Here is a 27,302-nt window from a genome sequence, read left to right on the forward strand (position 1 = left end):
GCCCAGATCACCTCCTGTCCCGCCGGATCCGACGCACTCCTGAACACATCACAATCGGCTGCGTCAATTTACCATTGATAACAAAGCATAATATGTGACCCTGGAACACAAAACCTTAAGTCTCTGGGGTATATTTGTAGAAATAGCCAACAATACATTGTATGGGCTAAAATTATAATTTTTTCTTTTATGCCAAAAATCATTAGGATATTATATTTCCTATCGTAATCAAAACTTAATTTTTGATTAGTAATATGCATTGCTAAGAACTTCATTTGAACAACTTTAAAGGTGATTTTCTCAATATTTAGATTTTTTTGCACCCTCAGATTCCAGATTTTCAAATAGTTGTATCTCAGCCAAATATTGTCCTATCATAACAAACAACATTCAGCTTTATTAAAGTTAAAAGAACAGATTTTAACAAATTTATTAATTTAAAATGAATGATTAAAAACTGCATATGAAGAATGAATTAATTAATATATCACAGTGTATGGGTAATTCTACATGAACATTTATAAAAATTTATTATATATATGCCATCTAAAGAAAAGCATCTGCAATATTTTGATGATAATGTAAAATCTAATATTTACTTATGAAAAGCAGTTTGTGTGACCTGTATGTGAGCGACTGCAGGGCGCGGCAGTGACAGCTGACGAGCCACAGCGATCTGTCCGTCAAAATGTTGAGACAATGAGAGACGCTCAGAGAGATGAGACTCCGCCCTGCTGCCTTTAGCACCGCCTCCAACCCCGCCTCCAGCCCGCCCCTCCATACAGAGAGAACAAAACACTTCACTAAAACACTTCATACTGGCTGCCATGTTTGAGAATACACAAACTCTGCGCTCAGAGTGAGAAATGCGTGTGTGTGTGTGTGTGTGTGTGTGAGTGAGTGAGAGTGTGAGAGTGTGTGTGAGAGTGTGTGTGAGAGTGTGAGTGTGTGTGAGAGAGTGAGTGTGAGTGTGTGAGAGTGAGAGTGTGAGTGTGTGTGTGAGAGTGAGAGTGTGAGTGTGTGTGAGAGAGTGAGTGTGAGTATGTGTGAGTGTGTGAGTGTGTGTGTGTGTGTGTGTGAGAGTGTGTGTGTGTGTGTGTGTGTGTGTGTGAGAGAGTGAGAGTGTGTGTGAGAGAGTGTGAGTGAGTGAGTGAGTGTGTGTGTGTGTGTGTGTGTGTGTGAGAGTGTGTGTGTGTGTGTGTGTGAAAGTGAAAGTGACGTGACATACGGCCAAGTATGGTGACCCATACTTGGAATTCGTGCTCTGCATTTATCCCATCCAAAGTGCACACACACACACCGTGAACATACACCCGGAGCAGTGGGCAGCCATTTTTATGCTGCGGCGCCCGGGGAGCAGTTGAGGGTTCGGTTCGGCAGTTGGGGGCCCTTGCTCAAGGGCACCTCAGTCGTGGTATTGAGGGTGGCGAGAGCGCTGGACATTCACTCCGCCCACCTACAATCCCTACAGGCCTGAGACTCGAACCCGCAACCTTTGGATTGCGAGTCCGAATCTCTAACCACTAGGCCACGACTTCCCCATTAGAAGTCGTGGCCCCATTGTGAGTGTGTGTGTGTGAGAGTGTGAGTGTGTGTGTGAGAGTGTGAGTGAGTGAGAGAGAGTGTGTGTGTGTGTGTGTGTGTGTGTGAGAGTGTGAGTGTGTGTGTGTGTGTGTGTGTGTGTGTGAGTGTGTGTGTGTGTGTGTGTGTGAGAGTGTGAGTGAGTGAGAGTGTGTGTGTGTGTGTGTGAGAGTGTGAGTGTGTGTGTGTGTGTGTGTGTGTGAGAGTGTGAGTGAGTGAGTGAGTGAGAGTATGAGAGTGAGAGAGTGTGAGTGTGTGTGTGAGTGAGAGAGTGTGAGTGTGTGTGAGTGAGTGAGTGAGTGAGTGAGTGAGTGAGAGAGTGTGAGAGTGTGTGTGTATGTGTGTGTGTGTGTGTGTGTGTGTGTGTGTGTGAGTGAGTGAGAGAGTGTGTGTGTGTGAGTGAGTGAGTGTGTGTGTGTGTGAGTGAGTGAGTGAGTGAGAGAGTGTGAGTGTGTGTGTGTGAGTGAGTAAGAGTGTGTGTGTGTGTGTGTGTGTGTGTGAGAGAGAGTGTGAGTGTGTGTGTGAGAGAGTGTATGTGTGTTTTACCTGGTGCTGCGCAAGTACTCGTCTTTGCTCTCCTTCTTGCCACAGGATCGAGGTTTAAGGTTGTGAAGAACGAGAGACTGAGTCTGACAGCACCACTGAGACAGAGTCATCAGGAACTACACACGCACACACACACACACACACACAAGGTTAGGATGGCCTTTGCTCTACAGTGACCTCTAGAGGTGGTTAGTTTTTTCTTAACTGAGGAAGCCATTTTGGCAGGGGTTGTTTGTGGCCTGCATGTGGAAATAAGCTTCTGAACAGGTAAGTGAACTGAGTTTCTATCTTCTGTTGATGTTTGCTGATTTGGATGCTTTGCTGGTTTTGTTTGGGAGATTGGTTGTTGGTGCATGAGGATTGGGAGATTTGCTTTCGTTGGATTTTGGACTTCATGTGGTTGGATGAAGCATTTGTGGATTGAAGTTGTGCAAATAAATGAAGCGTTTACTTGGGTTGGTTATTTGTCCGTTAACTTTTTTTTTGAAGAAAGACACATACATAGTGATAAAAGCCGAAATATGAAATGTCATGGATCAATATTTACTGAGTAATCCACTATATTGTTGAGAAATTACCATTTTCACCTTATTTTTCACGGAGCCAAATTACAGGGGTGTAAAAATAACTTCAGAAAGATTGCAGCATGATTATATCAGAGTTTGGTAGATCTGTTAGTAAAATCTGTTGATTCTACCAATCTTTGTTGCATTATACGCCAGCGGTGACCATTCAAAAAAGTGGAATGTCTGAAGAATAAAGAATATTTAAAAATCTCACTATCAAAACAATTGTGTAAAACGTACCTCCAAATCTGAGGTGAAAATGTCATTTTGAAATAGTGACTTACTCAGGTGATATTCATCCATGACATTTACATTTGTCACAAATCAGGTTCGTGGCCTTCCGTCCAACTGCCACAAGAGGTCACCTCTCCATCATATTGACTCTCACACCACACAGACTTACACATCACCCTGGACTGCACTGATCACACACACAGTTGCCACCAATCACACGCTCACCTGAGAGCTACTACACACACTATATAACACCCACTCAGATCCTGTTCAGATCACTGAGTATTGTCTAGTGTTTATCACTCTCCCAGTGATAGCTACATTACGGAGCCCTTCCGTGTTTTCTGAGTCTAAGTCAAGTTTATCTAGTTTATTGCCGGAGTCATTCGTATCTCTATCTTCTGCCTGTGTATCTTGGATTAACCCTTTGCCTGCTGTTTCGGACTCTGTTTACACCTCGCCTGGACTATGGCTCGTGTTATTGGATCACCCCTCATGTCAAGCCCTCTGGATATTGTTCGCCGATCGTAGACCCCACGCTAGCCCTAGGATTACTCTTTGTCTTGCCTGTGTTATACCTGTTTGACTCTTGCCTTTCTTGTGACCACGTCTTGGAATAAAGCAAATGGATTTGCATGTCTTGTTCGCCCCGTAACACTTTTTTTACACACAAAATCTTTCCTTGTCACACAATTTCTGAAAGCTGACACTCAAACAGCAGAAGCACACACCAAATATACAAAACCAGACACTAATTCTCAGCCTTTGGCTCAATTTCATAAAACACTTTGAAAAAAGAGGCAAAGGTTTGAAAATGTGTGTAAGCAGTTTAAAAAAAAGCTAATATTTTGGATTTCATCTTCATTTATATATTTCTTTCACTCAAATGTTTCCACTGTCACTTTTGATCAATGCATACTTGATAAAGATATTAATTTCTTTAAAAAAAAGTTCTATTAAGATAAAATGGCATTAGCTGTCCTTACTAATATGGGGAAACAAACATGTATGTATGTTATGTGTATGTGTATGTGTATTTCCTTGCCTTTGATGACACTCGTGTGTTTTCCAGTGTTACTCTCGTCCAAACAGCAGGATGGCGTGCGACACTGTGCCAGTCCTTACACACCTGAGAGACAGACACACACACTTAAACACTGAAGCACACACTGCACATGTCATATATCTAACACGCACACACCTCAGCGGCGGTGAGCAGCGAGCGCGTGTCCAGATAAGTGAACACACAGAAGAGCGCTGCTTTGAGCCTCAGACGCTCCGAACACACGGCTGATTCACTGGATCTGTTCACACACCAGTGCAGATCTGGACCTGATCACAACAACACACAACAACAACTGACAGATATCACACACTTTACACCCTAGCAACCACATAGCAACACTAAACATAGTTTTGTACAGGCAAAATCTATTTAAATTAATAACTATAATCAGTTCTTCTTTTCAATGAATCGTAATGTGTCTTTATGTGTGAATCTGGTTAATTATTAACTAAAAAAATATATATATATTTTTTTTTTACTTGAAATACTGTAACATGTTAACTGAAAATATAAAAAACAATTATTGTATTTCAACATTTCTCATTTTCATTTAGTTTAATGAAGTATTAAAATAACCAATATTCAATAAACCAAAACTAATAAATATAAATTAATAAACACTACTATGTAGACATAAAAAAAAAAAAAAATACAAACAACAAAATTACTAAAACCTTGACTAAAATTAAAATGTAAACAGAAAATCTAAAAAAACAAATAACCTAGTATGTTTTATAGTATCAGGAATACTAAAATAACACTGATACAAAGTAGCACTGTATATTTGTGTGTTTATTCTCTAATATAAACAGAATTGTGCATGTGTATTTACACTTCCGTTCAAACGTTTGTGGTTGGTAAATTTGTTTTAATGTTTTTGAAAGAAGTCTCTCTGCTCACCAAGGCTGCATTTATTTGATCAAAAATACAGTAAAAATAACAGTAATTTGTAATATTTTTTCAATTTAAAATAGCCATTTTCTGTGTGAATATCTGTTAAACTGTCATTTATTTCTGTGATCAAATCTGTATTTTCAGCATCATTACTCCAGTGTCACGTGATGTGATCCTTCAGAAATCATTCTAATATGCTTTTCAAGAAACATTTCTGATTATCAATGTTGAAAACACTTGTGCTGTCAATATTTTTGTGAAAACTGTCATACATTTAATTTTTCAGGATTCACAGATGAATAGAAAGTTCAAAAGAACAACATTTATTTGAAATATAAATATTTTTGTAACATTTATAAATGTCTATACTGTTATCTTTGATAAATTAAATGCGTCCTTGATTAATAACAGTATTAATTTATTTGATAAATGTCTCTACTATGACTCCAGCGATTCGTGTGTGCGTGCGCGAGTGTGTGTTGTACCGGTGCGGCTGTAGGTCCTGCATCCGGTGTGTTGTGTGTCGTCCAGTGATTCTGCGGTGTAAAGTGACCAGTTGTCTGAATCGGCGTCAGTGTGTGTGTGCTGGATCATCCAGGGTGATTCGGAGCCACTGTCGGGACCCTCGACGGCTCCACACAACACGTGCTGATACTGCCGTCCGTCCCAGTGACCCTCACAGCCGCCTGAACCCACCGACAGCGTGCGCGGCCTCCGCTCGAACCTGAGACACACCAATCACAGCCGTCACGAGACAATCAGTCTATTATATCTCAGGAGTCTCTCCTAGGCAGCAATGAGAATACATGCAGAGCAAATAGAGACTTTGGCTTAAAGCAAAAGGCCGAATTCTATCCATGTTAGTTAATTCTTAATTAATTAATTTACTTGCTTGCTTTTTGGCCTGTACTCTTACTGTATGACAACTAAAGATTTATTTTTGAGGTTCAGTTCCAATAAATGTCCAGTGTGCAGCCAAATTACATTTACAAAACATTTGTTTATAGATGGATAGATTCATAACTAAGTGAAAGAAGTATAAGGTGAAGCAGCAAAAATAACTGGAAATAAAAAATTAAACTAAAACTAACAAAATATTAATAGTTTGAAAAAAATAAATAAAAATGACAAGACAACACAATCACTAAAAATACAAAAAAAGTAAATCAAAACACAAAAATAAAAATAAAAGCTAATTCAAAATATTAATGAAATCATAAAAAATGTTACTTGAGAAAATAAATGTTAACTAAAATTAAATAGTGAAAAAAACGTAAACTTATTTTATTTCAAATAATTACCAAGGCAAAAAATAAAGAAATCACAAAAACACAGAACAAAATGACTAAAACTTGAACTAAAATTATAATACAAAAATAAAAACTAATTCAAAATATGAAAACACTATAATAAAACGTCAATAACACTACATGAGACTGTTGTTTCTCATTCATTCTATGATACGACCCATTTAAAGTCTTTGCACAATATTGTATTAAATATGTTGTGAGGCGTTTGGACGGATGTATGCTGATGAACAGATGTGATTCTTGTGTAAATCTTTAGTAATGTACCTGTAGTACTGAGCGGCTCTGTAATCAGACACATGAGAAGATCTCCTGCTCATCCCAGACACGCTGTAACTCCTCTGTCAAACACACAATACATTCACTGCTGATGTATGAGAAATATTAATGGTCACTCTATATCTCCAGTAATATATCTTGGTAAGATGAGACTGAAATGATCCAAACATATAATGCAATGCTGATTGAGAGATGAAGAAATAAACGCTCCTCAGAAGATGTGAGATGAAGATCATTCCTCCGCTGAGGAACAGTGAAAGTAAAGCTTCTGGAAACAAACGCTCCTGAAAAGATCCTGATGATCAGATTTGAGACGCACTGATTTTTCTAGAAAACGATTGATGGAGAATCAAGTAAAGCTGAGCTGATTCAATCCAGTAATGAACTCTCTGTACCTGGTAGCCTGATGCTCTGCTTCCTGCCAGGTATCTGTGAGGGGAAGTGACATCATCGTGGAGGTTCTGCAGCTGCGTCTCGGCTCTCTCTGCTCTCTCCAGCAGGTCCTCGATGAAGCGCTGCAGACGGATCTTTGCGCTGGCTTCCTGGAGCGCCGTGTCCCGCACAAACCTGTCCAGCTCACACACTTCCCTAAAACACACACACATGCATTAAAGCATTCACACGCATCTCACACACCATCTAAACTAGTGATGCTCCAAAATGATTCGCTTACCGAAACACAGAAACCAAAATTAAAAGTTTCTATATAGATCAAAACCAAAGTTGTGGTAATTCAGTTTGGGTTTTCAATATTACATCCCAGCTAACAGGGAATGTTCTGGGAAGGTTCTCTCATAATTATGAACAAATGTTCCTCCTGTAACATTAATAGAACATTCCTTCAAAGTTGGTCTTTAATCTGGTCTTTAATATCAAAACGTTATTTATACATTAATATTAATGGAACCTTTTTTTGCTGAAACATTTTCGTTGGATGTTCATCTAACGTTTTTTAAATGTTTATGTACTACTGTACATATTTCGGAATGTTCAGAGAATACTCAAAAGTAACATTTCTATATTATGTTTCCTTAACGTTCACATAACCAGGAAAAAAAAAACAAAAAAAAACGGACACTCAGAAACCATTCAGAATGAACATTTTATAACTTATTGTGAACGTTAGCAAACATTCTTAATTTAATTTTGGTAATTAAGTAATTGAACTTGGTGATAAATTTAACCAGTCGCAGTAAAGTTCTTCGGTATCCCAGCTAACCGGAAACTTCTCAAAACGTATTCTGGTAAGGTTCTGTCAAAGTTACAAACAAACGTTCTTCCTGTAACGTTAATAGAACGAAATAGAAGTTATTTGGTCTTTAATAATGTCAACCCAGCCTCATTGGAAATACATGCTTGTGCAACACTGATATTATGTGTCCTACTGCATGTTTCGCGGCAGATTCAAAGTGAAATGTCCAATGAGTGGTGCTAAAACACGCATTCAATACGTGACATTGGTACAGGCACATATTTCTGTTTTTGTTTCGTTGCTGCATTTTTTTACATTCCTTCAGGTATGTATTACTGTATTTTTGTTACATTGCTTTAGGTGAGTATTGCTGCGTTTCTGTTACATTGCTGCATTTTTGTTACGTTGTTGCATTTTTGTTATGTTGCTTCAGGTATGTATTGCTGTGGTTTTTGTTACATTGCTTCAGGTACATATTGCTGCGTTTTTGTTACGTTGTTGCATTTTTGTTACGTTGTTGAATTTTTGTTATGTTGCTTCAGGTATGTATTGCTGCGTTTCTGTTACGTTGTTGCGTTTTTGTTACATTGCTTCAGGTACATATTGCTGCGTTTGTTACATTGCTGTTTTTGTTACGTTGTTGCATTTTTGTTACGTTGTTGCATTTTTGTTATGTTGCTTCAGGTACATATTGCTGCGTTTCTGTTACATTGCTGTGTTTTTGTTATGTTGTTGCATTTTTGTTACGTTGTTTCAGGTACATATTGCTGCGTTTCTGTTACATTGCTGCGTTTTTGTTATGTTGTTGCATTTTTGTTACGTTGTTTCAGGTACATATTGCTGCGTTTCTGTTACATTGCTGCGTTTTTGTTATGTTGTTGCATTTTTGTTACGTTGTTTCAGGTACATATTGCTGCGTTTCTGTTACATTGCTGCGTTTTTGTTATGTTGTTGCATTTTTGTTACGTTGTTTCAGGTACATATTGCTGCGTTTCTGTTACATTGCTGCGTTTTTGTTATGTTGCTTCAGGTATGTATTGCTGCGTTTTCGTTAGATTGCTTCGGGGACGTATTGCTGCGTTTCTGTTACGTTGCTGTGTTTCTGTTACGTTGCTTCAAGTTGGTGTTGCTGCATCTTTATTATGTCACTTCAGGTATGTATTGCAGCAGTTCAGAATTCAAAGGTTCGGGAACTGTAGATTCACAGGATTCGTACCGGAGCACTTCACCTCACAAGTCCAATGCTGTATCGTGTGAGCTACCACACAAACCTACTGCGTTAGAAAATCCACACTTAAGATCTAGTTGTGATGCTAACTTTCAAAAGTATCTTTTTTTCAAAAGCAAGTAGCAAGTTTTCAAATCTCACAGCATGTTTTGAAGTCCTAACATAATATTGTGCAAAGAATTGTCTGAAAATTAGGCTTTTTTAATGGAAACTCTGACCGTAAAAAGGAATAAAAGTGGTTGGATTTTAATTGCCTTGAGCGTTCATTTCAACTGGAAACTGCAGCGATTCATACATTTTCTTACGTTTTTTGAGTTTTGGAGAAATGTAGTACTAGGTAGAGGCATGTATTTCCAATGAGCCTATAGAATAATGTTCTCAAAATGTTGAGAACGTAATTGGGCTACCTTTTCGTTGTTTTTCATTACGCAGATTAAAGCGACCCACAGAACACGTTTCGACCGAAGGGGACCCCCGGAACGCAATTTTGATAGCCAATTTCCCCCAGAACATGGTTGGGATAGGTTTGGCCATGACTGGGCTATTTTTGAGTAGTAATTGGGTTGATTTTGTTACACAAACCTTGGCAAACCTGTTTTAAAGTACCTACAGATCCCCACCCCTAGCTGACATGTTTACCTGTAGTAGTTGTGTCCATTTAATAAACACTGACATGTTCAAAACACGCCATCAGAAAAGTTAGTTAAACATCGGTCAAAGATTTCATCCCTCCAAAACTATTTCATCCGAAACTGAAAATAATTTTTTTGCAATTTCAGACGAATATATTCAGTTGCCGAAATTTCAGTGCACCTCTACTCTAAACATATACTCACTGTTGTTTGCGCTGCAGTTGTTCGTCTCTCTCTCTCAGCTCATATCTGAGGCTGGCCAGCATCTCCACGGAAATGTCCACCTGCCGCTCCAGTTCGGCCGCCCGCTCCTCTGCCTGGTGCTTCTCTCTGTGCATGTGCTCACTCTCTCTCCTGGCCCGCCTCACCTCCGCGCTCCTCCGCTTTACCTCATCCTGCAGTGCCTCCAGTTTGAGCGACACACGCTCCTGCACCTCCAGCGCCAGCTGCTGAAGCCGGGCCTCCACCGCCAGCCTGCCCAGCCATGGCACTCCCAGCTGGGCCACGGCGTGTCCGGCATCTGCCTCCGCTTCTGCGGCTCTGGAGCTCACAGCGACCGCCAGCACTGGAGACAGAGACGATGGCGAGTCCCTCTGGATAAGGATCTTTCGAAGCGGACAGGCCAAACTCAGGGCATCCAGGAGCTCCAGGCGCAGGGGGCGGTCGATTTCGTTCTCTCGCCGGGCATAAAGGGACATCAGTCCACCCTCAGAGCTCCGGCGAGGGGTCAGACAGAGCTTCTGGCAGGAGTGAAAGCTGGACAGGTGCTCTCCAAACCCACATGCCTCTCCGCAGGTCGGGCAGTGCACTGGCAGCTCGGTGCTGGTCGACATACTGTGACAATGTGCTCATACACTCAAAAAACAACTCCTGAGTCGCATGGTGAGATCATTTGGAGTTCAGGAGCGTTTCAGGAACTTTAAAAGTGTTTCACGATTGTGTCAGGAACTTTAGGATCATTTCAAGATTGTTTCAGGAACTTTAGGAGCGTCTCAAGAATGTTTCAGTAACTTTAGGAGCATCTCAAGAATGTTTCAGTAACTTAAGGAGCATTTCAAGAACACATCAGGAACCTTTCAGTAACTTTAGAAGTGTTTTAAGGGTGTTTCAGAAGTTCTTCAAGGCGTTTCAGTTTCTTCTGGGCGTTTCAGAGGTGTTTTAGTAAGTATTTTGGGGTGTTTCAGTATCTTCTGGTGTATTTCAAGGAAGTTTTAATACCTTCAGAAGCGTTTTGGGGTGTTCCGGTATCTTCTGGAGTGTTTCAAAGGCGTTTCAGTAACCTTTAAGAGAATTTAGGGGCTTTTCAGTAACATTAGGAGAGTTTTAGGGCATTTCAAAAGCTTTTCAGTATTTTCTGGGGTCTTTCAAGGGCATTTTAGTAACTTTTAGGAGTGTTTAAGGGGCATTTCAGTATATTCTGGGTATTTAAGTAACTTTAGGAGTGTTTTAGAGCTGTTTCAGAAGTGTCTCGGGGCATTTCAAGAGCTTTTCAGTACCGTTTTAGGGGCATTTCAGAAATGTTTGTGGTGTTTTAGGAGCTTTTCAGTGCAAAACAGGTTCATGCAGAATCGCACCTGAAAAAGAAGAATGGAAAAGGAATAACTTCAGTAATATGCAAACAATAAAAAGTATATGGGTTTCCATGACAAGGCAATTTGTTGTAGTTTAAAGTGCTTTTAAATGGTCTAAATCTAAAGGTGAGGTGTGTCATATCTGTGTCCTACCTCCATCTATTGGTGATTTTAATATATTAACACAGTATTTTAATTCATGAAGCCAAACTTCTTTCATTCCTCTGCTGTTGTTTCTCATGTATGTTTTCACAGGAAGTGATGTAATAGAGAGAAACTGGTGAACAGTAAGCAGGTCACTAGTGAGTGTGTATGTGTGCACTAATATTGAGTCTCTGTGCTTTCAGATGATACTTTTGAACTTGACAATTCACTTATTTTTTTTAATTATTATTTAGTTAATTTTAAGGCAACAGGTTTCCTCAAGTTTTTTTTAAGTTAAGTCCACTTATCGCTTTTTACAGTGTGTTTACAGTCTCACTCTGGTTTAAATCAATCATGTGCTGTATATAGCATCAGCGCCACCTTTATTTCAATCGATCTCTCTCCTTCCTGCTTTCTTTACATCATTTATTTAATTTGTCTACTAGGATATCAAGTATAAAGTAATTGTCTCTCCATGAGTGTGTGTTTATGATCTTTTTTTTATGTAAATATAATCAAAAATAGATTTCATAATATTTAATGAGTTTACTTTAACTTTTCTTTTATGGGTAATGGTGAAAATTTATAAATATATTCAATACACATTAGTTAAATTTTGGGGACAGTAAGATTTTTTTTAAATATTTTTGAAGTCACATCTGCTCACAAGGCTGCACTTATTTGCTCAAAAATACAGTAAAAACAACGAAATTGTGAAATACTATTATAATTTCAAACAGCTGTTTTCTATGTGAATATGTGTTAAACTGTAATTTATTTCTGTGATCTGCAGCTGTATTTTCAGCATCATTACTGCAGTCTTCAGTGTCACATGATCTTCAGAAATCATTCTAATATACTGATTTACTGCTCAAGAAACATTATGATTATTATCAATGTTGAAAACCGTTGTGCTGCACAATATTTTTGTGGAAACTATGACACACATTAACGTCATACCAGTGAATCTTCAACATAATTTCAACCAGTTCAGATGCACACTCGTGAATCAGAATGTGAGAGATATTGTAGGTGACGCTGGAATTCACGCATGACTCTGCGCGCGCTCCGCGTTATTTCCGCATGAATGTGATGAAGACAAAAGCTGCTGTTCCAGAAAAGCTCCATTAACACCGCGAAGATGAAATACAGTCTAGAAATATGCATGCGTGCACCGATTAACAGTCTTCTGCTCATGCTTTCTCATTTAAGTTGCAATTATTATTGAAAGAAGGATCTACCCAGTGGAAGTGCGTCGGTCGTTTGGTAATTCGGTCTGGTCTTGTATCGGAATGTGTGTGAATCACGCGACCCACCCCAAGAACTTCACGTGCATCATCTAGAAGCATGCAGTAGATTATTCAAATGAACGTGCAGCATTAAAAATGTTCGTTTTCATGCACACCGACCCCGTCGGTAAAACCCACCGGTTCTCTGTCTGGACTCTCGTCTTCCACAGACCCAGCCGCTCCGGTCGCCTCTGACGTCACTCCCGGTCTGGGAGAAACGGACCGCTCGAGGAGCGTGAAATAGAGCGGTAAGAAGAAAGCTTTTATGCGGGAGCGCGCGCGTTACGTTCTGTGGGGCTCGCGCCGCTGTGAATGCCGTGCGCGCGCGGCGCTGTCCAGACTCTCGTGGTGCTGAAGCTCCGCCGGTGCGTTTCGATCCGAGAACAACTCGGTTTGATTAAAATACGCTACTACAATTGTGTCCAATTCAGTTCAGTTCAAATGAGCTTTATTGGCATGACTGTGGAATAGCACAACGTTGCCAAAGCAATAAACAGTTATACAGGCATATAGATTTAAAAAAAAAACAAGGTAAATATTTATAGAGAGCATTGATAAAGAAAAAGTGGTTTAGTCTTTGTCCTTCATAATATGGCAGGATTATACATACTGCGCTGCCAGGTGGATACACTTTTCCTTCTCTCACAAAATATAACAGAGTTTGTCTATCTCTCTCTCTCTGTGTGTGTTTTTGTGACAAATGAGGATTATACAAATGTGTATAATGACACAGGTATGACAGGTATTACAAGGAGAAGGTGATTTATGAGGATATTGCCCCATGTCGCCATTTTTCAAAACGCTAATAAATCATACAGAGTGAGGGTTTGTTTTTGAGAAAGTAGAGATGCACAGTCTCCTGTGAGGGCTAAGTTTAGGTGTAGGGTTGGTGTAGGGCAATAGCACCTACAGTTTGTGTAGTATAAAAACCATTACGCCTATGGGATGAACCCACTTTTCACAAAAACAAAAAACGTTTGAGAGAGAGAAATACAGAAAGAAAGAGATTTGAGGTGTTTCATTGTCTACCAATAGATGGCGCTAGACTGACATGTTCATGTGAAAACCACCAAATGGAAAAGTATTATAAAACATTTTATTTTTCAATGTAATCACGAACGTACATGTATTACATTTAATTACCACAATACATCAAAACTACAACATAAAATCAGTATTTTTACAGTTAAAATCGAACTTACTGTTTTTGTTTATTCATTTATTTGGTTGTAAGAAATCTGAATGATCTCATTTGTTTAAATACTACATTTAAAAAATATATAAATAAAATAATTTTAAGTATTTTGAAAAAGTCTAACAGTTTTTTTTTATTGCACGATTGCACGAGTTAGTTGTATTACTAAATTTAGAAAAAGTACTAAATAAAAAACTTTTGAAAAATGCAATGACGAACTGTATTGCCTGTATGAAATTTGAATGTGATGATGTGTTTAATAATTACTCCAGTATAAGAAAAGTATTCTATAAAAATATTTTTATTTTATTACCTGTATGAATTTTTAATCCAAAGATTTGTTTAATTACTAAAATATAGGAAAAGTACAACATAAAAACTATTTTTTTTTTGCATATTTTGCAGTGTAATGAAGAACTTTAATTTAAAATAGATTTTTCAGTTTATTTAATTTTATAGCTTCTGTTCCTAGTATGAAAGATGTTATGATGCTTATACAGCAGAAGTTGGGACATGAATTTACAATATTAGTGTTCAATGTGGAAAGTAGCACTAGTGAGTAGTTGTGTACAAACGTGTGGAGCTTGTTTCCTAATGTATAGATGTGTGTTGGCATAATCATTAAAGACTCGGAATAATGTCAATAAATAAAGTTTTATTTTAAACATTCAGTAGCCTCAAATATTCACAAGGCGTTTGACAGCGTTTCATTGCACGAGAACAGTTTTCAAAGGCAAAAAGACAATAATATCGAAACGACCCCAGGAGAATCCAGAGGCCAATCTGCACATCCAAGTGTGCTACTGCAACTCAACTACGATGTTGAAGGTTTAAATCTCGCATCAGGTTCCCAAGAACCAACCAAACACATTCTACTGTCAAAAGTGGAATACAATCACTTATGAAAACCTATAAGATAGATTCTTCGTATACTCTCTTGAAAATCGACGATACAAAATTACGCTCAATAACCTACAAATATATAGAGCTCTTTTCGTGTGCTTTTAAAAACTGATGTATCAAAATACAATGACATGTCGCATGCCAGCGTGGTGGAGCAGTGTAAAACAAGTACACGTTCACATCAAGACATGCAGGAGATTTCAGAAACAACATCTGAGGTTTGAGAGAACGACGTTCTGGACGTCAGCGCAGATAGAAAAACACATGTTTTTTTATGCGACTTAAACCACCGGAAGTGCTGAAACACGTCTGGCTCCGCAGACAAAGAGTTTTAAGCGTCCCCTCGCGTGCCAAGCTCGCTTCAGGCTTTCTTATAGACTCTTCCACTTCCAGTTCTCGGACCGCAGAGCTGCTCTGGCACATGAGCTACATGCGTTGCATGCGCCGCGTGCGAGCGAGCGAGCCATAAACCTCTGTTAGAACTCAACCAGCTGAATGCGCCGCGAGCTTACGCGAGTCCGGGGAGGGAAAACGCGCACGCCGCGGCCAGGAGCTCTGTCTTCTGCTGCATCCGCTCGCGTTGCTTGAGATGCACGCGTCCGTGCCGTTTCCTCTCGTCGCTGCGCGCGAAGCGTCGCCCGCACACATCGCAGGAGAACGGCTTCTCGCCGGTGTGCGTGCGCATGTGGGTGGTGAGGTGGTCGCTGCGGCTGAAGCAGCGCAGACAGACGCGGCACTGGAAGGGCTTGTGGCCGGTGTGGATGCGAATGTGGCGATTGAGCTCGTCGGAGCGCGAGAAGCGACGCTCGCAGTTCTCAACCGGGCAGGAGAATGACTTCTCGCGCGCCGCACCCTTCCTGCCGCGCGGTTTGGCGCTCCGCGTATTGGTGGCCAGCAGCGAGTCCAGGAACGCGGTTGTGGCGCATGGGTACGAGATAGTCCGGTAGAGGCTGTTCTCATGCGCCGCGACGGGAACCTGGAAGTTTAACGCGCTCGTCTGTTCCAGCGGCTCTTGCTTTATCCACGTGTCCAAAACCGAGTCGGTCTCGGGACCCAATGGAAAGAGCAGGTCAATGATGTCATCCAGGTCTGATGGCTCGTGAGAAGCGAATCCGTCGAACAGATCGCCGCCGTTGCAGCAGCTGCCGCCGCCGAACTCGCTCTTGACGCGGGAGTTGGCCTCCGCGAATTCGTCCAGGGAGTCGTTGCACAGCGATTCCGGCGAGCCCAGCGAGCTGCCGGTGGATAAAAGCGACTCCTGACGCGACAGCGCGCTTCCGCGAGAGTTACTGGAGAAGTTGTCGGAGATGCCGACGATCTCTGTTAGGATGCTGAGAAGCGCGTCTGCGCTGCACGGCCCGGTCTCCGTGTAGAAGCTGCCGGTGTAGGTGAGCGGCGACGGCGGGAAGCCGTCGTTAGAGCAGTCGGGGAAACCGGCGTCCAGCGGCTCCGCTTTGGGCTTCAACAAACCGCAAGCTGCGAGAGGAAGAAGAGAGAGATGCGTTACATAAGCTGTTGACTCACTGCATCAGGACTATAAGTGTGCTGTTGCATTTAGTGCATTGCATGCAATTTGATCTCTTTTATCAATAGATCAGGTGCTTTTAGAAGTTAATGTACTGATTTAATATGAATAAGATAAAATGTAGTGCTCACCAGCATCAGGTTGATTCTGAACGGCGGATTGTCCCTCAAGAGTAAAGGTTTGTGCGCAAAGCAGATCCAAAGCGCTGAAGTCCACGGTGTTCAGCATGATGTCGACGTGAAACTGGCGCAAAATCCACAAGGAATAATTTCTGATTAACAATCCTGCTTTAGGATTCCCTTTCAGATAGGTTTGCTTCAGGTTCTGGTCTCCGTCGATTCGTTTACCGGAATTCCTCGTCCCGCTTTTATATCTTTCGGCTCCGCCGAGGCTCCTCCCACCGCTCATCTACGTCGACAGGAGGATTCCCCGCCGTGTGCTGATTCTGGACGGCTCTTGCCCAAATATGGGCAGAGGATGTGACGGGGTTCCCCTCCGAAAATGGGCACGGGGCGTGACGTAGCGGCGACTTTCCTGAAGACCATTGCGGAAAAATGAGGCGCGTTTGTGAATGACAGGCGGCCATTATGTTCGCAATGGAACAGTGTCAAAGCGAAAGCGCCTCGGGTGACTTTTGACAGACGATCTGATGGGTTAAAACGATGCACCGCAGCAGCGAGGCAATGAATGCACACTGAAAGCCCATGCGATGCGGATATAACAGACTTTTAACCACAGACGAGCCACACTTGCTTGCATTTTAGAGATTATACTGATTTGCAAGAGGAAATATGTCAAATATCAAGTCTCTGCTTTGCATCTACACCCATCTGTTGCGTAACTGCAGGTCTGCATCAACTTTGCCCTCCTTCTCCTGATGTTTTGTAAAGGAAACTGGTTAGATCAGTTGTGCAGTTGATGCATCAGCCTCCGTCGCCTGCAGCATTCAGAGCGTTTCAGCACCGCGGACAGCGACACTCATCATGCATGCATACATCTTCCAAAAATGCATCATGCTAAATCGACCTGGCAATCAAGAGCAGATCGTTTATTATGCTTGTGCACGTTCATATCGCTAATATGAGTCGAAAGAGTTCGCATTACATAAACGCTGCATGTATGCAAACGATGTAAGATCATGATCACACGGTAAAAGCGCGACTGAGAATAAGATCTCCGCTGTCTCATTTTATCCCGTGTTATGTAACGCTTCATTTCTTCAGATCGCCTAATGAGCCGTGGCGCGCGTTTGGACTGCAGCTGCATCTATGATTTTCAAGTCATAAAGTTTCTTTTGATGATAACATTTAACCAGCATCCAGCCTTTAGCACCCATGGAGATTTCATTCATTAGATGATGAGACTCAGGTGGAGTTTGGGATGCCCGTTTCATTCTAATATGAATGCAACACTGCTGTGGAATAAGAAATACATTGGTTCATTGTGTAAGGTGCCTAAACAAGTGGGGGAAATGCATGCAAGTTTATTCAATAAAAAGAAATTCTAATATCTTATGCAGTTTTGCTTTTCAAGCAAATGTATTAGGTGTTAAGCACATCTTAAATATCAGTAAGTCTTCTTGATTGTCTCAGATCCCCCATGCTGGAAAAAAATGACATTTAAAATGAAGCTAACTAATTACTTTAAGAATTATCCTTCTTTATAGCTGTCTGACTCCCAGGTAAAATAATCTAATCATGTGAAAGGATGTTAGCTGATGGACTGGAGTGGTGTGGATTATTGTGATGTTTTTATCAGCCTATTATTCTTATATTTAATCAATAAAGTCAATTAGAATAAGACATTTGGGGCTGTTACCAAACAAATAAAATCATTATCAACAAAATAAATCTTTGCAATGCAGAGGAAACACAGAAGCTGCGTCTGAAGAGGTGTTTAGATGTGTTTACACACTGTTTAATGCAGGACATGGATGCATTTAACCTGCAGTTACACATGCAGACATAATGTGTGGATATTTTAATCTTAAAATGTTGAATACTGATATTTGAAATTATAAAAAAAAAATGAAAAGGTACTTTAAATGTGAAATTAAAACCGCCTGCAGGTGGCAGCAAGTCACTGTTAATAAGTGAGTCATTGCGATTGAACCGAATCATTTAAACAGTTGATTCATTCAGGAATGAATCACCATCATGTTGCTCAGAGATGCAAAACAGTGTTTGGGATTATATTTGTTGGCGAAATAGGCAATATGGTAATAAAGTCTATTAATATTAACTTCTTGTTTATTGAACTGTTGTATAGGCTAAAATCAATATCACATTTGAAATTTTTGCGAAAAAAATGTCACTTTGTGTGATATTGATTAACTTTATGAAATTATATAAATACATTTTGGCATCATTCTAAATGTATTTTATTAGACTGAATCATGCAGTGAAAGAATGCACTGTAAATGAGCACAGTCAGTGTTTAAGCACTCATAACTCCTCTCATAATCTGGATGATAAATTAATCTCTTTACTTTTATCGTACGTACATCTGCACTTTTGTAATTTATGATGAGTTTCAGTCTATTCCTAAACTCAACAGAATCGTGTGTGGTTGGTTATAATGAGCAACGCTGTAAAAACGTGCATATATAATATAATGTAACTTGCTAATTTTTGTTTCAAGTATTATAGTTTTGTTGAAAAAACAGGGGACCTATTCCCCTGTAGGTGAACTATTTTTTAAGAGTGTATTCTACAGTGTTTATGTAGAGACAAATGTGTGAGGAATTTAAAATGCTATGTTGAACATGTTTACTGTAAACTGTTATATAGAGTAAAATATTGCACTTTTAGAGTCACTTTATTCTTAAAAGTAGCTTATTGTACCTGAAGTGGTCCTATACTGTAATAGACCAACCGTGTTATTTTATTAGGCTTTTGTATTTGCATATATACAGTGCACGTGCATGTTATGCAGTAGACTGAAGGCCAATATTAATGCATACTGAAGTTTAATGTCATTATCGTTGTGTCTTGCAGCGCATTGCATTTTTCTGCTTCCGGAAACGGAGACCAAACAAGGCTCTGTCTATAAACGCCTGTGACAGCCTGTCGCTCGTGATTCATGTTTTTTTGGCGACTTCTCTGTCGTTGCAGAGCGGGATTGTCGAGGCGTGGGCGCGCTCCGGGGCAGCCCGTTCCCGGTAACGGCAGCTGTCAAACGCGAGGCATTCCCGGCCAAAAATACGCGCTCGCCCCCGCCGTGCTGGAGGTGTGGGATCTCACGCTTCTGAGTGAGAATAATACATGTGCAAACGAGGAAGAATATGCCCTGGAAAAAGCTGCAAAACACTGAATGCTAGCTACAGAAAACCCGAGAGTTCGTTAGCTTCATATGCGCTGAAAATCAAATGATATAGAACATAATTTGGTATAAAACGCCTTTTGTAAGTTAAAATAAAACTATGAACTACCCTATAATTTATGGTGAACAACAGAATAAAGGATATTTAAGAACTCCCTGGTTGATGCAACATATGTGACCCTGGACCACAAAAAAAGGGTCAATTTTATTTCTACATCATCTGAAAGCTGAGTAAATAATCTTTCCATTGATGTATGGTTTGTTATGATAGGATTTAGCTGAGATACAAGTCTTGACTGGATGTTGCTTTTTGATTTCTGAAGTGTTCTGTGTGGTTGCTAGCCTTATGTTCTTATAAAAAGTATTATTTTCTGGTCTTCAGAAATAGCTCATGTCCCGGTGGGATTTTTTAACCTCTTTTTTCATCCACTGGTTTCAACCTGTTCAAGTAAAATTCATTAGTCCCTGATATAGGGCATGTTGACGTTATGGGAGGCTGTTGTGAATTGACATTGATTAATGAAGAATGCAGTTTTAAACACTAAATTGTATCTAGATTAAAAGGTTCTGCAACATATCTGTATTTAAGATGTATTACACCGAAAACCACCAAAGGAAACACCACACCATGGTAATATCCAGCCATTACTTTAGTCAATATGTATAATTAATGAATTTTATAAAATTCTAACATATAAAACAACTAAAATAAGGAACAAGCTGTTGATGTGGTCAAATAAATTTATTTGTACAGCATTTTTCACATACATATAACATTGTTTCTGCAGAAAATCGTGATGTTAGTGTTTATAATATCTTCATGCCTTATAGTAGCAGATTATAGATGGATGATATTATAGTTACTTTTTTTATATCCTGCAGCACAAAAGCAGTCATGAGTAGCACAGCTATATTTGTAGCAATAGACAACAATACATTGTATGGATCAAAATTATACATTTCTCTTTTATGCAAAAAATCATCAGGATATTAAGTAAAGATCATGTTCCATGAAGATATTTTGTCAATTTCCTAACGTAAATGTATCAACTTAATTTGACATTGAAAAAATTGACCCTTATGACTGGTTTTGTGGTCCCGGGTCAGATATATAAACAATAACACAGTTGAAATTTGCTATATATAATGCATTATGCGAGTACTCGGATTACTTAAAATGCAACTATATTATTGGCTAGCTCTTTATATAAAGTTGAATATTCGTTTAAAAAAAATTTTTTTAAATGTAGTTGAGATTTATGGCTATCAAAAGTGTCCATCATCCTCTGGTCGTATTAGTTTTTGAGGGTTGATTTGTGCTGTATGTGAGCTACAGGTGTCTGGTGTTTCTGCAGAGGGTTTGAGACGAGCCCGATGATAAAGAGCAGTGCTGCTGACTGACCCCAGATCTGTGCTGATGTGTTTCTGTGTGTTGTGTTCGATGGAGAGAGAAGAGACTTCAGCTTCACTCCTCCCACACAGGAGCATCACGGCCTGACACGCACCGATGTATATAGAGCGCAAACTTTTATTCTTCACGTGGGTGTTTTCTCAGTGTGTGTGTGTGTGTCCTTGACTGACTAAGTGACTGACAAATGCTTTGAAAGCCTCGATGATTCTGTGTTGAGTCTGAGAAGGTCTTCATCAGGGCCAGAAACAAATCCAGCCTGAGAGAAATCTGTACAAACCAGAGAAAAGCACAGCTGCGTTTGGTTTGGGTTCTCTGTGTTGTGGGCGGTTGCTAGGGTGGAGCAGTGTAGTTGCTAAGGTGTTCTTTCTTAGTGGTTGTTAGTTTATTGGTTATGAGTGATTGTTAATGCGTTGCTATATGGTTGCTAAGGTATTCTGATTGGTTTTTAGTGTAGTGTTACACGGTTGCTAGGTGGTTGCTAAGGTGTTCTGAGTGATTGCTAATGCATTGCTAGACAGTTCCTAGGTGGTTGCTAGGGTGTTCTGATTATTGACAGCAGGTTATTTCGGTGACTGGTTTTGCACAGTGCAGAGCGATGGCAGCTGCAGTGATCCATGTGTTTGTCACTAAAGGCTTTCATTCACACTAATGATTTTAATATACATGTTCAGTGAGTCAGTGCATCTGCTCAATCTGTCCAATTCCCATGATGCTTTGGGTCGTGAAGTGTTTATGATTTCATTTTGCTCAGGGACATTTGATTTGGTTTCCAGAATTCACATTTACTCTCTATCTCGCGCACACACACACACACACACACACACACACTATACAAACACATACACACACTATACATACATGCGCGCACACACAAACAGTTCATTAATATAAGTGTGTGTGTGTGTGTATTAGTGATGATTAGTGATATATATGTCTTTTCCTCTCTGTCCTTTCACAGATTCGAGGTCAAACGCTGCGGTAAACATATAATTGTGATATAAACTTAGAATTGCGATATAAACTTAGAATTGTGATATAAACTTAGAATTGCGATATAAACTTAGAATTGCGATATAAACTTAGAATTGCGATATGAACTTAGAATTGTGATATGAACTTAGAATTGTGATATAAACTCAGAACTATTCACTCATTCACTATTCACTATTCACACACACACTCATTCACTCATTCACTCACTAACACTCACTCACTCACTCCCTCACTCACACACACACACACACACACACAATCACTCACTCACTCACTAACACGCATACGCACACTCACACACACACACACACACACACAGAGAAACTTACAGATGCTTGTGTTGTCTTTATGACCTTGTGTTGTCTTTTAGACCTGCTAGATGCTCTTCTGATTGGTCAGATGAAGGGGTCAGGTGGGGAGGATGACATCACGGAGGATCATGTGCTGATGTGCTGATGACGGCGGCGGAGGCGTTTGGAGCCGGTGTGGAGACGACCTCCACCACACTGCTGTGGACCATAGCCTTCCTTATGCACCACCCACAGGTATACACCGCTACATACTGGTACTATCAGACTTATATTTAGACTAATGAGAATTGATCTTAACATAATAATAGATATTAATTATATTAAATGATATTCTATACATATAAATTTTCAAACTTTGTGTGCTTATATATATATTCCTTTATTTTTGCTGTAGACTGAAAACATTTGGGTTTGACATCAAAAGATGAATATGAGATGAGAGATTAACATTTCAGCTTTTATTTACAGGTATTTTCATCTGGATCTGATACACAACTTAGAAGATAGCACCTTTTGTTTGAACCCACCCATTTTTCATGTTACCAAAAGTATTGGAACAGATAGAATTAACAGATTAAAGTGAAAAAGAGTTAATATTTAGTTGCAAATCCTTTGCTTTCAATAACTGCATCAAGCCTGTGACCCATTAACATCACCAAACTTTTGCATTCTTCTTTTGTGATGCTTTTCCAGGCTTTCACCGCAGCCTCTTTCAGTTTTGGGGGGTTACTCCCTTCAGTCTCTTCTTTAGCAGGCAAAATGCATACTCTACAGGGTTTAAGTGTGGAGATTGACTTGGCCAGTCTAAAACCTTCCACTTCTTGCCCCTGATGAACTCCTTTGTTGTTTTGGCATTATGTTTTGGGTCATTATCTTGCTGCATGATGAAGGATCTCACAATCAGTTTGGTTGCATCTTTCTGTAAATTGTCAGACAAAATATTTCTGTAGACTTCTGAGTTAATTTAGCTGCTGCTATCATGTGTTACATCATTAATGAAGATTAATGAGCCTGTCCCAGAAGAAGCGATGAAAGCCCAAGCCATTGCATTACTTGTGTAATGTGTACTATAATGTACACCTGTGTACACTGTGTTTCAGATGAGCTTGTATGTTTGGGATCATGAGCAGATCCTTTCTTTCTCCAAACTTTAGCCTTTCCATCATTTTGGTCCATAAAATCAGTCCATAAAACCTTGTCCCAGAATTTCTGAGGCTCGTCTCCTATTCTTCTTGCTAATGAGTGGTTTGCATCTTCTGGTGTAGCCTCTGTACTTGTGTTCATGAAGTCTTCTGCGAACAGTAGATTGTGATACCTTCACTCCTGCCCTCTGGAGGTTGTTGCTGATGTCACTAACAGTTGTTTTAGGGTCTTTCTTTACAGCTGTCACAATGTTTCTGCATCAACTGCAGATGTTTTCCTTGATCTACCCGTTTGAGGTGTTACTTAGTACACCAGTGGTTTCTTTCTTCCTCAGGAGATTCCAAATGGTTGTACTTGCTATTGCCAGTGTTTGTGCAATGGTTTGATTGATTTTTCATCTCCTCTCAGCTTCACAATTGCTTGTTTTTCACCCATAGACACCTCTCTGGTTTTCATGTTGGTTACACGTCTAACTAACTATAAATGCAGTCTGCACGGATCTGAAACTGAGCGCAGACATTCAGTGCTATTTATTGTTTGAATAATCAGTTAATAAGACACACCAGAGCAACAAAACACACCTGCCAGTCACATGTTCCAATACTTCTGGTAACATGAAAAATGGATGGGTTCAAACAAAAGGTGCTATCTTCTAAGTTGTGTATCAGATCCAGATGAAAATACCTGTAAATAAAAGCTGAAATGTTAATCTCTCATCTCATATTCATCTTTTGATGTCAAACCCAAATGTTTTCAGTCTACTGCAAAAATAAAGGAATTGGCCTCACTGTTCCAATACTTTTGGAGGGCTGTGTGTGTGTATATATATATATATATATATATATATATATATATATATATATATATATATATATATATATATATATATATATATATATATATATATATTAATAAATGTTATATATTGAAACTTCTTTGCTCCTATATGTAAACTCTGGTGACATTTTTAATTTTGTAAATGTCAATGTAAATTATATAGAATATCATCAAATATTTTAGTTTTTATATAAAAGCCATACATTATTGTTGTTCATATAAATCAAGACATTTAGCATTTTCATTATTATAATCTTTAAGTGTAGGGACACCTGACACAAACACACACACTGAAGCATTGACACTGCTCCTGTATCTGTGTCTGTGTGTCTGTATCTGTGCGTGTGTGTGTGTGTGTGTGTGTGTGTGTGTCTGTGCGTGTGTGTGTGTGCAGGTGCAGGTGCGTGTTCACTCGGAGCTGGATGAGTGTGTGGGTCAGGCTCGTGCTCCGTCTCTGAGCGACCGCTCTCATCTGCCGTTCCTGGATGCTGTTCTCTGTGAGGTGATGCGGATCCGTCCCGTCAGCCCCATTCTCATCCCGCACGTTGCTATGCAGGACACCAGGTAACCATGGCAATACTGGAGTGAAAAGCAGGTTACCATGGCGACGAGGAGAACCTGTAATTAGAATATCAGATTCTAGCACAAGGAAACATTTCACTGCTGCAAAACTTCTGAGATCCTCGACACGCGCATACACACACACACACAGAGACACAGACATGCACTCACACACACGTCAGAATAACTGCAGTCATATCTCCAGATGAACACTTACTGGACTGAAGCAGCTCAGCTTTACTTGATTCTCCATCAATCATTTTCTAGATAAATCAGTGCGTCTCAAATCTGATCATCAGGATCTTTTGAGGAGCGTTTGTTTCCAGAAGCTTTACTTTCTCTGTTCCTCAGCGGAGGAATGATCTTCATCTCACATCTTCTGAGGAGCGTTTATTTCTTCATCTCTCGATCAGCATTGCATTATATGTTTGGATCATTTACATCTCATCTTACTGAGACATATTACTGGAGATATAGAGCGGCCGCTGATATTTAGATCATTTTATGTCAGTATCTGCTGTAATGTTAGAAAGATCTCACTGATTTACATAGTGATGCTGGGTTTGCAGTGAGATGTCTGATTACCCATAATGCCTCTGTGCTGCAGTTTGGGGGGTCACTCTGTTCCTAAAGGAACGCGTGTGCTGGTGAATATGTGGGCGATTCACCACGACCCCGAACACTGGGACGAGCCTGAGCAATTCAGACCCGGTAAGAAAATCATTCATTCTGCTCAGAAACCATATTTTGGCACTATAAAAGATATATTGTCATATTATATGCACACCTGCAGAAACTCAAAGGTCTTCATGACAAACTGCCAAAATAAAGGTTCAGTTAAATAGTGAAGGAAATATATATTTTTTTGCCTTCATTTGCTTACCACCTAATAATAAATTTGCATTAAATCCATAAATATTAAAACAGACAACAAGGAACTTCTGAATAGAATAAAATAAAACATTTAATAGGGCCCTAACCAAAAACATAAATCCAATGAATCCAGAACACTTAAAACAGGAAACACAGAATTAGGGGAAAATATAAAAGATTTCATATGGACCTAAAAATGTATTATGTTGATTTTAAATTTAATTTACAAAATATGTTTCATGACTTAAGTTAATTAGACATGCTTTTTGATTACTAACATTTATTTTAGCCATTTAAAACACAAACCTGAGAGATTTAAAATCAGAACAAAATTGATTCCAGTGAAACTTTAAATGGAAAAATTTAAATATATTTTGGGAAAAAATAAATCAGATTTCATAGAGCATATTTATTTGGCTTAATAAACAGTTGTTAAATTGTTTCATGATTTCATTTAATTAGCCATACTAAATTGGAAACTGATTACTAAAACTAAAAATAAATGTGGAAAAACTGAATTCAAATTAAATTAGTAAGTAAATAAATAAAAAAAACAGTATAGAGAAAAATTCAAATAGAATTTTGGGAAAAAAACTTTAAAATTGTTAAATTCATAAGTTAATTGTGCTAGAATTAAATTAAATTTAACTAAAACATTATCCAGAAAAATTAAAGTGGAAAAAATAAAAGTTAATTTGCGAATAACATAAAAACAGGTCTCATAGAACCCAGGTAAAGTAAAGGATGATCGGTCTTATTATGCATCAGTCGGATTGAGCAGTGTTTTTTTGGACACCTTCCCATTGAGAATGGGTGACAAATTTCTATGTGGATAATTTAGATTGGTTCTGGGCTCTGTGTCTCACCTGGTTGCATGCTGACCGCAACATTGGTCAAAACGTTGCCCCGTGTATCATCAGTCTAAATGTGTCATGTTTCTGTATAGTTGTGTCCTGGATTATTTGAGCTGCAGATGTTTGTGAAACGCACACCGCTGTAATTTAATCTGTGCACTCCACACAGAGCGGTTCCTGGACTCGTCGGGGAGGAGAGTGACTCCGGGAAGCTTCCTGCCGTTCGGAGCCGGTCCACGGGTCTGTGTGGGAGAATCTCTGGCCAGAACCGAGCTCTTTCTGTTCGCCAGCCGCCTCCTGCAGTGCTTCCACTTCAGCATCCCGGCAGGGGCTTCTCCGCCTGAGCTGCAGGGACGATTCGGTGTAGTGCTCCAGCCTCAGAGCTACAGCGTCACAGTCACACCGCGACACTGACACACACACACACACACACACACACACACACACACACTGCAACACTCTCTCACACACACACGGTAAATTTTGACCTTATGGGGACATTTTTTAGGAAACAAGCTTATAAATCACACAGAATGGAGTGTATTGAAAATCTGAATTAGTAGGAAGTTTAGGTGTAGGGTTGGTGTAGGGCGACCGAAAATAGTTTGCACAATATATAAACCATTACGTCTATGTAGAGTCCCTACAAAAAATGGAAACCAGTGTGTGTATTTATTTCTAGCTGTAGTTTTTGATATATATGAAGCAGTCAATGCCATGAGAATGATCTTAATACTACAGTATATTCTGTTACTAAGCTGTTCCAGATACAACCTGTGATTTCTTCTTTTACATTTTTGCATAAGATATCTGTATGTATTTTTGAGTAAATCGGGCTTCTGATTA

General features: G+C 39.6%; 3 protein-coding genes across 3 annotated transcripts in view; 1 reads left to right on the forward strand and 2 right to left on the reverse strand.

Annotated features, from left to right (window-relative positions):
• LOC306860957 (F-box only protein 41) overlaps positions 1-10,358 on the reverse strand; it is a gene marked incomplete at both ends in the record, with an annotated part of 13,487 nt that extends 3,129 nt beyond the window's left edge. The window contains 9 exons of the mRNA XM_079402980.1: positions 1-39; positions 623-775; positions 2,128-2,243; positions 3,973-4,056; positions 4,129-4,259; positions 5,373-5,611; positions 6,462-6,535; positions 6,869-7,061; positions 9,730-10,358. The exon at positions 1-39 is cut by the window's left edge and continues 57 nt beyond it. Coding sequence (XP_079259106.1) covers positions 1-39; positions 623-775; positions 2,128-2,243; positions 3,973-4,056; positions 4,129-4,259; positions 5,373-5,611; positions 6,462-6,535; positions 6,869-7,061; positions 9,730-10,358 — 1,658 coding nt within the window. The remainder of the gene's footprint in view (positions 40-622; positions 776-2,127; positions 2,244-3,972; positions 4,057-4,128; positions 4,260-5,372; positions 5,612-6,461; positions 6,536-6,868; positions 7,062-9,729) is intronic.
• A 3,758-nt stretch (positions 10,359-14,116) lies between these two features.
• Positions 14,117-16,487, reverse strand: egr4 (early growth response 4). The gene is made up of 2 exons (XM_079402016.1): positions 16,284-16,487; positions 14,117-16,103 (listed from the first exon to the last, which is right to left on the reverse strand). The coding sequence occupies exons 1-2, from the start codon at positions 16,378-16,380 to the stop codon at positions 15,136-15,138; spliced, it is 1,065 nt and encodes a 354-aa protein (XP_079258142.1). The 5' UTR covers positions 16,381-16,487; the 3' UTR covers positions 14,117-15,135.
• An 803-nt stretch (positions 16,488-17,290) lies between these two features.
• Positions 17,291-26,870, forward strand: LOC306860958 (steroid 17-alpha-hydroxylase/17,20 lyase-like; the record flags this gene model as incomplete). Its single annotated transcript, XM_079402981.1, has 7 exons — positions 17,291-17,301; positions 19,266-19,402; positions 22,248-22,271; positions 22,313-22,422; positions 24,563-24,732; positions 25,337-25,440; positions 26,626-26,870. 7 exons carry the CDS (start codon positions 17,291-17,293, stop codon positions 26,868-26,870), a joined length of 801 nt encoding a protein of 266 aa, XP_079259107.1.
• Positions 26,871-27,302: the final 432 nt, after the last annotated feature.

Source organism: Barbus barbus, assembly GCF_936440315.1.
Source record: "Barbus barbus genome assembly, chromosome: 41".
NCBI classification, from domain to species: Eukaryota; Metazoa; Chordata; class Actinopteri; order Cypriniformes; family Cyprinidae; genus Barbus; species Barbus barbus.

Bases quoted from the DNA above. Each gene is read 5' to 3' on its own strand.
- egr4 (XM_079402016.1), bottom strand. From the start codon at position 16,380: ATGCTGAACACCGTGGACTTCAGCGCTTTGGATCTGCTTTGCGCACAA. The intron at 16,104-16,283 runs GTGAGCACTACA...TTCCTCTCGCAG, and splicing joins TCAGAATCAACCTGATGCTG to CTTGCGGTTTGTTGAAGCCC.